The sequence below is a fragment of the Thalia democratica genome, chromosome 6 (genome assembly GCF_965202585.1).
Source record: "Thalia democratica chromosome 6, ktThaDemo2.hap1.1, whole genome shotgun sequence".
NCBI lineage: Eukaryota > Metazoa > Chordata > Thaliacea > Salpida > Salpidae > Thalia > Thalia democratica.
In genome coordinates, this window is record NC_139170.1 from 5,796,443 (window position 1) to 5,811,859 (window position 15,417).

At 25.0% G+C, this 15,417-nt stretch overlaps 1 protein-coding gene across 1 annotated transcript; it reads right to left on the reverse strand.

Annotated features, from left to right (window-relative positions):
• Positions 1-3,268: 3,268 nt before the first annotated feature.
• LOC145838451 (uncharacterized) lies at positions 3,269-14,103 on the reverse strand. Its single transcript, XM_082946043.1, has 6 exons — positions 14,011-14,103; positions 13,015-13,357; positions 6,878-6,994; positions 6,452-6,543; positions 4,786-4,907; positions 3,269-4,347 (listed from the first exon to the last, which is right to left on the reverse strand). The coding sequence occupies exons 1-6, from the start codon at positions 14,060-14,062 to the stop codon at positions 3,700-3,702; spliced, it is 1,374 nt and encodes a 457-aa protein (XP_082802169.1). The 5' UTR covers positions 14,063-14,103; the 3' UTR covers positions 3,269-3,699.
• Positions 14,104-15,417: the final 1,314 nt, after the last annotated feature.

The following is a 15,417-nucleotide window of genomic DNA, read 5'->3' on the forward strand; positions in this document are numbered from 1 at the left end:
AAGATAAAACTGTATTTTGATTTATAAGTGATTTTTCATCCTCGTAAACAAAAATATCATTATTAAATAACTACAGAGGTGAAATTTTTCCTTGTTGAGATTATAAGATTATAACATTAAAAAACTGGTTTAAATAGGATTCATGTCTGAGATTTTTTTTGTGATTTCAAAACTTCAACTAGAGCAAAATCGTTTTTCACGTTTAATTAAAATCTACCTGTAAAAATCAACATACTAACCATCGCATTATTTATTTTGTTTATTGATAAACAAAATAAAGGCGCTCAGAATATTTAGTCTAAGGACCTTTTGCACGAAGAACCTTTCGGTTATCGAGTCGCACACCTCTTGGATACCTTTTAACGTCTTGTCAAGGACATTAGATAAACTGCTGAGCAATTGCATGTTTTTTATTTTTAGAAAATCATTTTTACTTCTAATGGACAAATATTTATTTTAAGCCAGCTACCAAACTAGTGTTTTTGACAAACTACTAGTTTCTTCTAAAATATTTTTTTTGAGACAAAAAGTATTTATACTGAAAAAACTTTGAAAATATATGTTTATAAAGTAATTCTAAAATACACAAAGAACTACTATAAACGAGTTTGACATCTAACTAAACTTATACTTTCAAAAGCACAAACAATTAATACTTCGAAAAGAAGTTATAGATCAAGTCTTTAGTTAAGCTCTAGAAGTTACTTACTTAGAAGTTACTTTTATAAGTTAGTTCTAAGCCAATAACTATAAAAAAAAAGTAATTTACTACATATGTAATTACAAATTTATTTAGTTGTGAAACTAATCTTAATTGCTTCTAATTACTAAAGAATACAAAAACCTCTTAATGTTGTATTTTAAATTCCTAAAACTTAGTCTAAAGATTTAAAGTAGACGTAAATTGAACTTTTTTTATTTTGGTAATATTATATGCAAAATATACAAAGTTTTAGATACATACTTCTATGCATTTAACATTACCTCAGTTTTTTAGCCCCAGTACAACGTTGAAAAGTTTGGTATGTTAAGTATTGAGCTTTTATGACACACTAACAATAAAAAATCATAGCATAAATCTTTCTAAAACTGTGTTTTTAATAAAGAAGTTTGAAACTAATCTTTATAAAAGTTTTTAATACTATAAAAAGTAGGTTCTTTAAATATGAGAACAGTATTTTTTTTTGAATGTGTGTAGTAGTGCACTTATGATTAAAACAGTGGGATTCAATTTTTTCAAAAGCTGTGTACGGTAAATTACTCGAAAATAAGTTCTGTTCACTTTTGCCAATGAAGCCATTATTAAGACCACTGATGTTCATTCTATGATGTTTTTTTTTGAGTAAATAAAAAGTTAAAAAAATAATTAATGTTAAAATTAGCTTTTTCTAATAAAAAAATATTAAAAAAAACTGAACAAACCTTAACCTTATTAATTTTTCTGGGAACAGTAAAAACTTCTAAAGATGCACACCGTAAATACCACTGGATAAAAAACTGACATTGGTGTTTTAGATACAATTTTTTAGCATTTTATAAATTTTACATTATAAAAATCGCTAGTGTAAAATGTATCACAGTTTACTCACAAGCAATAAAAAAATATTCATCAACTTTCATCACAATACCTGAAGCTTGCCTCTACTGTTTTAGTTGTAAAAAAAGTCGTAGGCCTACACTTTTGCTTAATTTTGTCAACTTTACTAACGTGTTATATATAATTAAAATAATAATAATGTACTATACACTCAATTTATTTTTTATTACTGTATTTAAGTTTTTACTATTACGAACTCTAAGATAAATTAAATATTTGTATTTAGTTAAATGCATCAAAAATTATTATTATTAATAAGTTATAAAACATTTGTATTCTGTTGTTACCGATATTAAGTGTTAAACCACTAAAGTCGACAATAAATTACATAACAGAAATATTTCTTCCTTCAAAGTATTATTAAGTAAATTTCTTGTGGTTATAAGTACAATTCTAACGAATTTAAAGTTATTATGCTATGATACAAAACATATTCATATATTTATCAAACTGTATACATATGTATACTAAATGTATTGAGTTAGTAGTTTTATAATACAGTTCAATTTAAACTAATGATGTTTAAATCATTATCTTTGGTTATCCTTACAGCTAATGAAAATTTATACTTGTATGAAGATATTTTGTTTCTTTTTATTTATTACTAGTTATTAGTTTACCCAAAAAATTTCTATGTTTATCAAAAATTAGAATCAAAGTTAAATATGCTAAGTTTTACACCTAATTACTTATATTTAATTTAGCCTAATTAATAACATAATTATAATACATTTTAATATACATAAAAAAAATTGTAAAAAAAAAAGGATTTATAATTTATAAGTATTGCTAATTAGTTAGTTAACTACTTAAAATCACTCTCATTTAAAACATTGTTACCATAATAATGTAGCTATCATTATATTAAGTACAAAATATAAGCATCTTTTATTTTATTTTCATATAAAGCTTAAACTTAGTGAAACTTAAATAACAAAAAACTTAGAGGTTTTAATAAACTGTAACAGGCCTAAAGCTGTAAAAAGATAAGTATTTCACAAAAGCTGATCGAATTGTTTTTTCATTAAAAATTTGTACCTAGAGGAGCTTAATTAAAGACTATCTACAAACAACGAATTATTAACAACATTACACAAAGTTAAGCGTCATATAGGTATATTTCAGTTGAAAATTAAGAAAAAAAGTGAATTTGACACAATTGCCAAGTTGGTTTTTTATTATTAATAATAAAAAAATTAAACAAAATTTTGCTTTATTGACAGTTTTTTAGCTAATAGTTTGGAAGATCTGATCTCTATTAATATAATACTTTTTAACACTAGCAGTCCGTAATTATAAGATTATTAATGTTCACTACGAACAAAAAACAACTTTAATGCTTTTATTCTGCAGAAAATACAGTAATAAAAGTTGTATTTGTTAAAGTACTTATAATTTCAAGTTTAAACCAGTACTAAATAAGAAAAAAAACAACGTTTTAACTTTTTACTAAGACAATAAACTTGTATGTAGAATATAAAGCAATTACAGTTTAACTATTATTTTAGAAAATTTTATTTTTTTAATGGCATATGTTTTCCAAAATAAGCACAGTGTTAATTATTCAAATGATATTTCTAAAAGTCAACAAATTTTGCTTGAAAAAACTTAAATGTTTTAAATATCAGTGCGTTGAAAAAAAATCGAAAAACGTAAATGAAACAAAAGTCATGCTATAAAATGAAAAGAACTAATATTTGTTACGGACTGTGTGCATAAATGAAAAGAAAGCTTTCAATACAAATATATATATTGCGAACAAAGGCAGCTAAAAACAATTTTAATTTTAATATATAGGCAAATACTTCAACCTGAAAATAGTTCAGCAAATGGAAAAACACGAACAAAAGTTAATTAAAACAAAACATATGTTTAAAATAATCCAAACAACCTTAAAGTAAAATCCTGAGGTTTTAATTATAACTTTAGAAAATACAGATAAACTATTTCCTGGAAAACAAAAAATTAAATTTTTTTTGAACTTGAACTAATCGAATCTAAAAACAATTATTGACAAACAACTCAGAGTTTATAAGAATAAATCACAATTACTATTCATTTTACATCACACTTCAACTGTAACCGCTTCACTTGGTGACATTTCAACTGTACATGGGGTTGAAGTGAAACCTGGCCCTGACGTCCCTCAACACCTTCATGGCTGATATTTTCAAGTTGTGCGGGAAATTGAGGTTGTGGAACGGTCCGTGCTTGAGCCAGGTCACGAACATCTGGTACAGCCGCTCCAGCAGCCTCAGCAGCATGTAGACGAACAGCGGTATCGGTATCACTATGCCGAACAGGTTAATCGAACTCCTTATCGCCACCACGTTCTCAATTTCCTTCGTCGAAGTCGCTTTCGTGAAGCTCTTCTTTGACATTAACTTTTTGACATTTTTGTTCTCACTCGAGGGGATTTTACACAGCGGGCACGTTTTAGTGTTTTGCGACTCCTCCAACGCTTCGATCTTCTCCGGAGTTTTTATCGCGGGGATTTTTTTGCCGTACAAGTTCTTGTTCTGGGGCTTCACCCGCTGGAAGCTGCCCATGGTGCCCCTGTGGACGATGTTGGTGGCCTGCAGCTGGCCGGGCGAGGTGTCCAGACCCTCGAGGTCCATCAGGCCCGGGCTGGGCGGCCGCTGGCGGGGGTTTCCCACCGCTTTCTTTGGTTTCTGGAGCCGGGGATTTTTCTTGGGTTGGTGCTGCTGGGGCAAGGGCGGCTTCAGAGATCCCATCCTCAGTTCCATAACCTGGAAATTTTGAAAAATAAATTTGTGTTTAAAAAAATAATTTTGTAGTGATTTGCACACAAATGTGTTTTTAATGAAAGGTCTACTAACATTGTACTTATTTAAAATCAACTCTATGTTTTATTAGCAAACGAAAACTTTAGAATCTATTTTTACAGAACTTATTAATGTCATTAAAAACTAAAGACCTTAGTTTGAAGCCCAATACTTGTACTAAACAAAGACTAGCATTTTAAAAATATTTTAATTTTGTTATTAAGTATTTTAAAACATAAAATCAAGTTTGTTTTTACAAATACCTAATATTTTTTGTTCCTGTTAATATGTAGAATATTAAAACTAAAAATTGTGTATACCTTATAACAGTTGTGCCTTTTAAACTTACTATTAATTCAAATTATATTTTTAAGTGTCTGATTTGAGAAATAAAAAAAGTACTTTTAATTTAAGCTGGGAATTTTCTTTATTTAATTTGTGCAAATCTTTCAAATTTTGGGCTTCTCGCATTTTCAAGTCTACTATTTCGTCTTGAAGTTCTCTCAGTGTCTTGTTTGCTGACACTGTAAATAAATAGAATAAATTTTATATATATATTCAACATTTTTTATATAAAATTCAATTAGCTGTTCTTATAAAGCTTGACAATTAAAATAAACTGTTTTATTGAAAATACAGTTGAGTGTGGTATGTTATTGTTTAAAGTAAATTGAAAAGAATCATATTTTTATTACTTAATTTTTTTTATATCAAACTACAAAAGGTAATCTTATAAATCTTAATAATTCAAACGCGCGTGACTTTTTGTATAAATAATTAAAAAAAAAAAAAATATCTGCTAAATTATTCAAATGCCAAACCGTTGACTATTGATTTATAGAAAATTGAACAAATTCTTGAAACAATAATTTATTCATAAATGTTCTTTTTTATGAAAGTAAACTTATATAAACGGACCAGTTTGCATAATCTACAAACAACTTTTTAATAAATACTATATTTTTATAATATACATAGATATAAATTTTAAAAAAAATTAAAAGCTTTCCTGTTAAGCTTTACATATACAATTTTTATAATCTTTCATTGAAATATTAACTATCTAATAATGTCAATTAACAATTTAAAGACGCAGTAATTTTATTTATAAACACTTTAGCCGTCTAATAACATCAGCTGCTATTTATGACGTCATACAGATAGATAAAATATTTTGCACAAATATTCCTCTTACATCAGTAACTTCAATCATTAGGAAACCGTTTGAAAGTGCCTGAAGGAGTTTAAACGCAATAACGCTGCTGTAATAGCTTACTTCATGTATACATTTTACCACAAGACTTTTTACTTAAACTTTATTTAAGATAACTCAAGTATAGTTTAAGCAATATTTTCTAGACACTTAAAATTATATTTTCTTACAAAAAACTTTTAACAATAACTTTAAAAAAAAAACATTACTTTACATTTAAAGTATTATAAATCAGCTTTGTTTAATCATTAAAATTTATTTTTCAACTTTAGTTTCAATAATTAGTAATACATGAAAAAAAATTGTTGAAAATATATAATTAAATAATACTTACAATTTTTTAATGCTTTACATTACTGTCTTAAGTATATTAACCTTTATTTAACTTAAGTTTGTTTTGCAAAAAACAATAACAAATAAAATTAAAACTTTCAAAAGTCATAAAACACTTATGTTTGCATAAGTCAAACAACTTAATTAATTAAATTACTGATCAAACCATGGAATAAATTAAACTTATGTATCTGTTGAGCATTAATTAAGCTCAATTACTTTAAGCTGTGAAAAAAGATTAAATATTGTGATCAAGCCAACAGGTTGAAGTTGAAACACTTGATGTACAAAGAGGTAGTCATGTTAATATTTATTACAAAACTTGTGTGAGCTTTATATAGCTTTTCATAATAAAATGAGTTTTTGTGACTTATATACAATAGAAACACTTTTCAAATAAGCATTTTAGTTTAATGAGTTTTATAAACAAATAAAAAAATTGCACAAATTATGATGTGCGTAATCCTGAAGCTTTTAAATAAACTGTTAGTAAATTAAGTACATAGAAACAATTCTACTAACAATTGTCGTGAAGAGCGTCTCTTATTATTTTCTCTTGTCGTAATTCAAGCATGGTCAGAGATCTGTGGGCAGTGGCTAGCCGATCATGCAGTCTGTAAAAATATAAAGATGTTTAATAGGTTTAGTTAGTAATTTTTACTCAAATATATTTAAAAAAAGGTCAAGGTAAAAATTTAGAAATATGATCTTCTTCTGAATATAAAAATCATAAAATTTTTATTATTAACATTTCGTAATTTCAGTTTCTGCATATTAAAATAACTAGCCGTTATAAAGATAAGATAGACAAGTATTTATATATAAAAAAGAAATCTTTAAAAATTAATATGACCTTGTATTTTCGTCATTTTTATTAAGATGAAGATATTAAGATATAAAGGACAAAAATTTATTAATAAAAAATATAGGTTTAAAACTTAATATGACCTTGTATTTTCGTCATTTTCATCTTGAACCATCTTCATGACTTCATTCATTTCGTTTATTTTAATACCGACCTGTTCCTTGTTTATTTGCAAGTTTTCAGCCAATTCTTCTACTAAACTGTCGAATAAATTACAATTTTGAAATTTTTAGTTGACAACTTTTTATTTTTATTCGACTTCATATGTTATGTACAGTAAGTATAACAGTAAGTAATGAGTTTACAAAACATACTTCAAACTAATTGTTAAGTGAATATTAGTCAGAAAACTAACTTATGTTTTATTAGTGTGGCAATAATAAATTAGTTAAGTTTTTTGATCCAACACAAACTTTCAGACTAAAATTTCTAACAAGATAATTTACAGCAAAAAAATTAATTCTTGTTTGTGAGAAGTCTCATTCATTTGGTTTCACGGTGTGGACAGAAAATTTAGTAGATAAAAATAGTTTTTTCTATATGAAAAAGTAAATTTTATCATAAATTAACAGCCCTATACATATTATTTTTAAATTTAGATATTTAAAATATTTATTTTTATCATACTTTATTTTTGATAAAAGTTTTAAATTATAAAATTATAAATTATAGTTTTAGGATAAAATATCTTACTAATTTTTTTTTCAAAAAGCTGCAGCCAAAAGATTCATGAAACCAGTATTTAGAGTTTAACTAAAAATTGTTGGTTAAGAACAAACCTACAACAACATCTACCATATTACAAAGCTTATACTTTAAAAAAAATATTTTCCGATTTTGATTAAAATAATATGCAAAATACTACATAACAAATATACATGAATAAAGTACCTACTATAATGAACAAAATCATTTATGTGTCTACTGATAACTTAAATTTAAAACTAATTAAACCATGTTTAATGGGGGGTAAACCATGTTTTTTACAAGTTAATCTTATTTTATAGAGTTTTTCTAAGCTTTAAGATGTTTTTTATCGTTTTAAAAAATTCAAAATATTTTTTGAGGTATGACTAGTCAAAGTCGGGCCGCATAATAGGTTCCCTATGGGAAGGGAAAACTAAAACAGCGAAAAAAGACTATTTCATTTAAAATCTATCTTCTCCTACATTTTTCAAGCAATCTTCTTCAAACTTTCACAGTCTAATCTTTATACAATAACAAAAAAACGTTATTTTGGAATTTAAAAAAAAATTGTAAAAACTTGTTTTTTTTTTGAAAAAATAACACTTTTTTTTTTAATTTTTGTGATAATTTTTTTTTTTATTAATAAAATTCTAAAGTAAAGTTTTTTTCTTTTATTATAAGAAATGTTTCCTAAAAATTTGAAGAAGATTGCTTGAGAAATTAAGGAAGAGATAGATTTTTAGTGAATTTTAAAATTTCCAAGAAAATTGACCTCAAAAAATTTGCGATCCATACGTTTGTATTGGAAAATTTTAACAAAAAATTAAATATCTCAAAACTTAAATGATAGTTTTGAATTCTATAAAAACAGGCTTGTAGTTTGTACTTCAAGCTTTCATATAAAAGCCTAAGTAAATTTTTGTAAAAAAAAATGTTGGACCCCCCTCTATGGCCTTAAAGACTGCTAAACTTACTGACTAGAACAAATACCGTAGTTATTAATGTGGTTTGTAACTAAACTGAGTAAAAGTTATTATTTTAAATAATTCTTCCTTTGTAAAATACGACATTTTAATTTAATTGAAACGATATAAAGTAAACTCAGTCTTTAATATAAATATTAATTAAAAGTATTTTAAAAACTTAAGAGTAAAGAAAAAATATCAGATTATGGGTTGGTAACGTACTAACAGAAATCTCAGGCAACATATTTTTAAATTTAAATAAAGCTGTGCAAATATCAAATAAATCATTCATAAAAAATAGATTGAAATAAACACCTAACAGCATATCAAATATTTTTTAAACACAATTTTACTTTTACAGAGTTATTCTTTGGCTTTGTAGTACAACTTCTCAAAATTACAATAGCCTTTAAAAACCGTTTTTAACAATTCCGGCTCACAAAAGATGTTTATTGTAAAATCTGGGCCGAGGACCAACAGTGTTGCATAAACTAGACTGATTCTTCAAAATAAACTTTCTTTTAATAAAAATCTTTTATTTACCATTTAAAAATTTAAGACAGAAGACTATAAAGCTACTTTAGTTTTTAAATCAATTAATTAAAAGATTTCATGCTAATAAAAGGAACTTAAAAAAAAATAAATACTAAACTTTTAATTAGCTTACAATCTAGATTTATATATATATTACAAAAATATATGAAACAGTTTCAGCCAGTTCTTCAAAATCAATAAAACTTATGTAAAAAAAAAAATTGACTTAAAAATAAAAAAATAACACTTTCACTGCAAATGAAAGATCTGCGAAAACAAATACAAAATTGAATAAAAAAAATAAATTGACAGGAATTTTTTTATAATTCTTTCCACTAAAACACTTTGAAATATCTGCAAAAATCTAAAATAAAAACAAGACATGCAAATGTTTCGATTTAATTCAAGGTCGCAGCATTTAATGCACGATTATCGATTTCAACAGGAAAAGACCCCAGTGCAAGAAAAAAATAAAATCAATAAACTGATATGAAAATCAATATGAGGAATAAGAACTACATAAAGTTGAATAATATATGTTTTTTATCTTTAAATATACTTATTAAACAAAACATGTTGTTTTATCCATTTTGTATTTTTGGATTTTAACTTTTAATGTAAAAAACATGAACGAGCTATATGAATATTTATAAGCAAGTTATAAGAAAATGCAACTTTCGATATTTCAGTTGCATTTCAGAACAAAGTTCAAAAGATAGTAAAAAGTAGTGATTTATACAATAGAGATATTTCATATTTTAATTTTAAAAATACAATAAAAAATAGTTAAAATACTTTAGTTTTCCAAAAATCATGAATTTCGTTTGAAATTACTAAAAAATAAAACATCATTAACATTTTATTAAGTGTTTTTAATTAAATTGAATTAAATAAAATGTTATTTTAATATAAAATTGCTTTGTTGAAGTTTAAACAACATTTAGAAGAAAACTGATGTAATAGTAACTACTTAATCAAAACAGTGTTCTATAAATTAACTTAATCTTTTAATACAACACTAACATTAAGTAAGCTATTGAGGTTTTATATTAATTTAACTTAATACCTGTACAAACATTTCCAAGTGTGCAAACCATATTATACTTGCCAACTTTAATCGAATTTAGTACGGGTATTTACAATAAATTTTAACTTAACCAAATTTAATCATTTAATAAATTTGGATAACCAAAAGCTAACTAATTGTTTTAAACTTAAATATTAAACATTTAACAACTGATAAATACCGCTATTCAAAATTAAATTAATTTATCAAATAAACTTCTCGAAAGTAATTATAACAAATTCAACACGAAATATATTGGATAGTTAAAATAAATTTCATAGACTACAAGTTGACTTAGTTTGTAAATAAATAAAAGACTATATTAAAAAAGCTTACACATAAGATTTAAGCATTTAACACAAAGTGTTTACACATATAAACTATACATAAGCTGATAAAAACTCAAAAATTTCAAAATACAAAACACATATTAAAAAAAAAAAAACTTTTAAGTGTAAAATATAAATGCTGTGAAAACATACCTAAAATACTTGACAGCTAGATATTAAATAAAAATATCAATTTATCATAGAACAAAAAATTAAACTAACCTTTACTAAATACAAAACAAGCCAGTAGAAAAAACTGTAAAAAATAATGACTTTATATTTTCATAATTGAAAACTTTCATACGCCAATTCTTTAAAATGAGGAAAACTGAATGCAAATGATAAACAGGAAAGAAAAAGTTCACACTTTTTTACTAGAACTTGCTCTATAACCATCTGATTAATTATTCATCAACTCACCTCTTACTACTACTTTGTATATTTGTAATAAACCACTTTTTGTTTATAAACCGGAGCCTAAGTGTGATTTTAATGGTGTTTGCCAAATTTTATCAATAAAGTGCTACTAATTTAAATGTTAGTGTTTTTTATTAAAACTTAATTAAAATAGTAGCAATAAAAATTAATACATTTAACTTTGCTACCGGAACAATATTTTGTAATGATATGAAATCAATACTCTGATTTTAAGCATTACCATCTTTGTTTAAAAAAAGTAAGAACATTGGAAAAAATAGTAAAACTACATTAATTTTCTTATAGTTTTACAAAAAAAAATATTTTGAAAGATATTATTGAGATCTCTTTTGTAAGTTTTACTATTACACCTATTTGATATTCAGCTTTAATTAATAGTTAACAAACAAAAAACACTTTGAATAGTTTGAAGAACACTAAAATATGCTTAATTTTATAAACAATATTTACCACACAAAAATGAGAAATCGTGACTTAACACACAAAAGCAATTTTAAAAACAGTTTAAGCATTACTATTAGCACAAACAGAAGTTTTTGTAAGCATTAACTAAAATGCATTGTTAACGTTTCTCAAATTTTTATTGTTTATCTTAAATGAAATGGTACAACTTTTTTTTAACATTTTAAACTTAAAATATTAATTTTAAAACTAATTACACAAAAACAACAACATTCTATAACTGTTAACCTACAACTTTAGTATTGTATTCGGAAAAAAGTATAAAGAAAATAAACATATTACTCTGCACATTAAAAATTAATGTACATAGTAATAATACACAACTAAAGAAGTGTTACAAATTTTATGGTATGAATTTTATGAAGTATTTAAAACTTATTTTCAACAAACCAATGAACTAAAAAAAAGTTTAAAAAATACCCACAAATGAACATACAACCCAATATACACCCCTGCACAACAAATTTCACAAACCAGCCTGAACAACACCTCTGCTGATCAAACACCAAACTTGAGACCTCACAATTACGCAATGCGTATTACGTGATGAGCGACATCAATGTCATGAAGTCACCAACTTGTTATCATTACTTTCATTAGAGGTACACAAATATTTAATTAACATTTCATTTGCAGCATTTGATCACGTAAAACTTGTATATGAAAGTTAAATAAACTAATAGATTTCATGTTACCTAATGGTTTTAAATATTTATACTCATTTAAACATATACTGACACCAAATTTGGAAATATTATAATTAATCAATCCCTATAGTTACATGATAATAAAAAAAATTACTTATAACATGAAAATACAATTAACTTTTGGTACAATTCTGGTTAAAAAAAAACTTAGGTGTAAACTTCTTATGTCTTCAAAACATTATGGTGTTTTGAAATAATTTTTTTTTTCATTCAATTTATTTCACTATTTTCTTTACATTTATATTGTCACAAACACACTTGTTAAAGTATCTTTGATATAAAGGATTAACATAGCTGCCTAAAAAGCTTAATTATTACCATTTAATTAAGGGTCAACTGAAGAAGATTCAATCAATTACTTTTTAAAAAATTGTTTATTCGAAAATGGTCAGAGTATATATATTTTATTTATAAAACAGCTAGTAAAATTCATAATTCAGAAGAACCAATTTTATTAAGTCTTCTAGTATTTTTTATCAAACACATTAAAAAAAGTATATTAAGTGTTATTTCTTCTTTTCTTATTTTCAATTCGTAAGTTTGCAGGAATTGAATATATAAAAACTTCAGATTGATTTTAATTTTAAAAGTATTTAAGAATGCTTAGTGACAAATAATATTTAACAAAAAAAAACTTTGCAATCCAGTTATGAATTAAAAGATATAGGATGATTGCTTCTAAGTTGTAGAAGACATAAAGTAAAGACATAGTGCATTTAAATATTTTGCATACTCTAAACTTAAGATTTTACACCTTTGATTAGACTTTGAAACATGCAGTCACTGAATAGATAAATTAACATCTGTAAAACAAAAGCAAACTTAAAATATAAAGAACTTAATTTGTTATTTCAGAAATACAGCACAACATCAAGCTTATTTCTTTTTTAAACTGCCTGACTTCTTAATTCGTTAAACATCAAAAATTCAAAATGTATACACGCACAACTTATTTTAAGTAATAAATCTTAATTAAATAATTATTAAATTTAAATTTTAAATAAATATTTAAAGCAATTAAAATAAACTCACGTTAGTTCTTCCTCCTCACACCCGGCAAAATACTCCTCGTCCAGGGCGCTCGACGCCAACGAAGCGTAACTGAGGTTCCTGGAGGAGGACAGGTCGAAGTAGCTGTCCTCCCTCGCGCTCAACTTTCTCCTCCTCCGCCTCAGCGAGCTCTCCGAAACGTTCCTCCTCATCGGGTGAGTGGAGGCGTGCGGGATGCCCATTGGCTTAGATGGCGAGTCCAACCAATCAGAAGACTTGGATGGTGAATCGAGCAGCCAATCAGGCTGGTCGTTGATGACGTCGGAGTATTTGTCCTTCCACTGGTCCAGCTGGCTGCTGAACTGCTTTGTGTTTTCTTGCAAGGCTGTTGTTAAATAAGTGTATCTAATAAATTGTATTTAAACTGTTTTAAGTAAGTAAAGTTAAATTTGTAAATAATTTATACAATAAACTGGAAATAATCAAATTATTTTAATTCCAATAGATAAAGCCTTTATTTTGTAAAACTATTTTATTTAGTAATTTAAACTAAAAAATAAACTAAAAAGCGCAGACAAAAGCACCAACTAGATCAGTTATTGTTTTGATAATTTTGAGTTATAAATGATTAATAGCATCTAGCATTAATTTTTGAACAACTACCTTATAAATGTAACCAATATCATATTAACAAATGCAATGTTCTACTAATTTTCTACAACAAACTTTACTTTTAACTTAACTTTGTATAACTTAATAGTAAAGGTATTAGTAAATAGTTTTTGAAAATTGCTTATCACTATCTATGTTAAATTTAAGTTTAAAAAGTATTATAAACTCTTTATATAGACTTAACAAAAAAATTCACTTGAAAAAATTAAATCAAGAAGTAGTAATGTGTGATCTTTTAAATGCTTATTCCTTTTCATAAAAAACTTATACAACAAATAATAATACTAATTTCTAAGTAACAACAACTTACTTTCATTTATTAAGTTTAAAATAAACACCTACTAAAAATAATTTAATAAAACTTGCCTGTGTGTAAAGATAAAATGTCATCCACTTCAGAACTTGAAGATTCATTCATTTTTGCAATATTATAAGAAATGCTTTAATTTAATAAAAAACTCTAAAATGTTTATGCGTTAGTTCAGAATAATTTATAACTTGATAATAAATGTTAACAACATAAATCAAATGGTAAGCTAGTTTCTATTAACTTTTTTTTTAACCAGAAAAAGTTCTAGAACTCAAACTAAATAAAAAAGTTCTCAGTAAATATATTTATTCAAAACAACTTTCACACCATAGAAAAAATTGCATTTTCTATATTATATTATTATTATATATGAATTCATACTAGATAAATATTAAGAGTTCAAGGTATTGCCAACTTAGTTTATAATCATATAATTTAGTCTATTAATATTTAAGCTAAAATTTTCAGTTTTTTTTTTTCAAAAATATTGTAAGCTTTTAAGAAAAAAATTTACAACTAGTATAAAAATTAAGTCATTTAAACTTAGTGATCAAAATAGGTTATATTATAAGCTACATAAGATACAATTTAAAAACCATTAAAAATATATAACTAAGAAAAAACTTAAATCTAATAATGAAAAAATGAATTTAAATTTTTTTCATGAATTAATAAAAATAGATATAGTTTTTTACTAATTTAAAATCAGTATACTAAAGTTTGCCTTTTGTTTAATATTCATGTAATATTTTTAGCATATTAAAGCTATAACTGACACCATAGCTCAAGATTTAAGAGGTTAAGAATTAAAGGTATTAAAAAAAGTTATTGTTCAGAGAAATCATGAGCTAAACTTTTTTTAATACTTTTTAATGTTTTGTGATGATGTACACATTTTTACTTTATCCAACTTAAAATTTATTTCTAAGCATAAAACCAACTAAATTAAAAAATATTTTTAGCTTGTAGATCATAAGTAAAGAACCTTTAACTAATGAAAAAAAATATTTTAATTTAATTTATAAATTTGAAGAACTTTTTGGTTAAAGTAAAACATATCAAACTTAATGCAAATAAAAGTAAAACTGTTAAACAGTTATTAAAAAAGACAAAAATCATAATAAAACATTTAATAACATTTTTTTTATTACTACAGTCTTTTGTTAACAACAAACTCAACCTTTGCTTTAAGCATGTGTCTACATAATTTGTAAAAAATTTACAAAAGTTAATCAGGTAAAATTTCAGTACAGTGACCTGTTTCACAACCTTGCATGACAAATGTAAGTTAAAAGTTTATAAATATAGAACAAGTGCAAACTTGTTATTCGAACTAATCTTCAAGAGCCCATGTCATTTATGGTTTGTACAGAACACAGGGTGGCCACTCTTTTTATAGAAATTTTCTACAGGTATAATAAAGTACAAATTCAACTGTACCTTTTTTCGTAGTAACATTTATA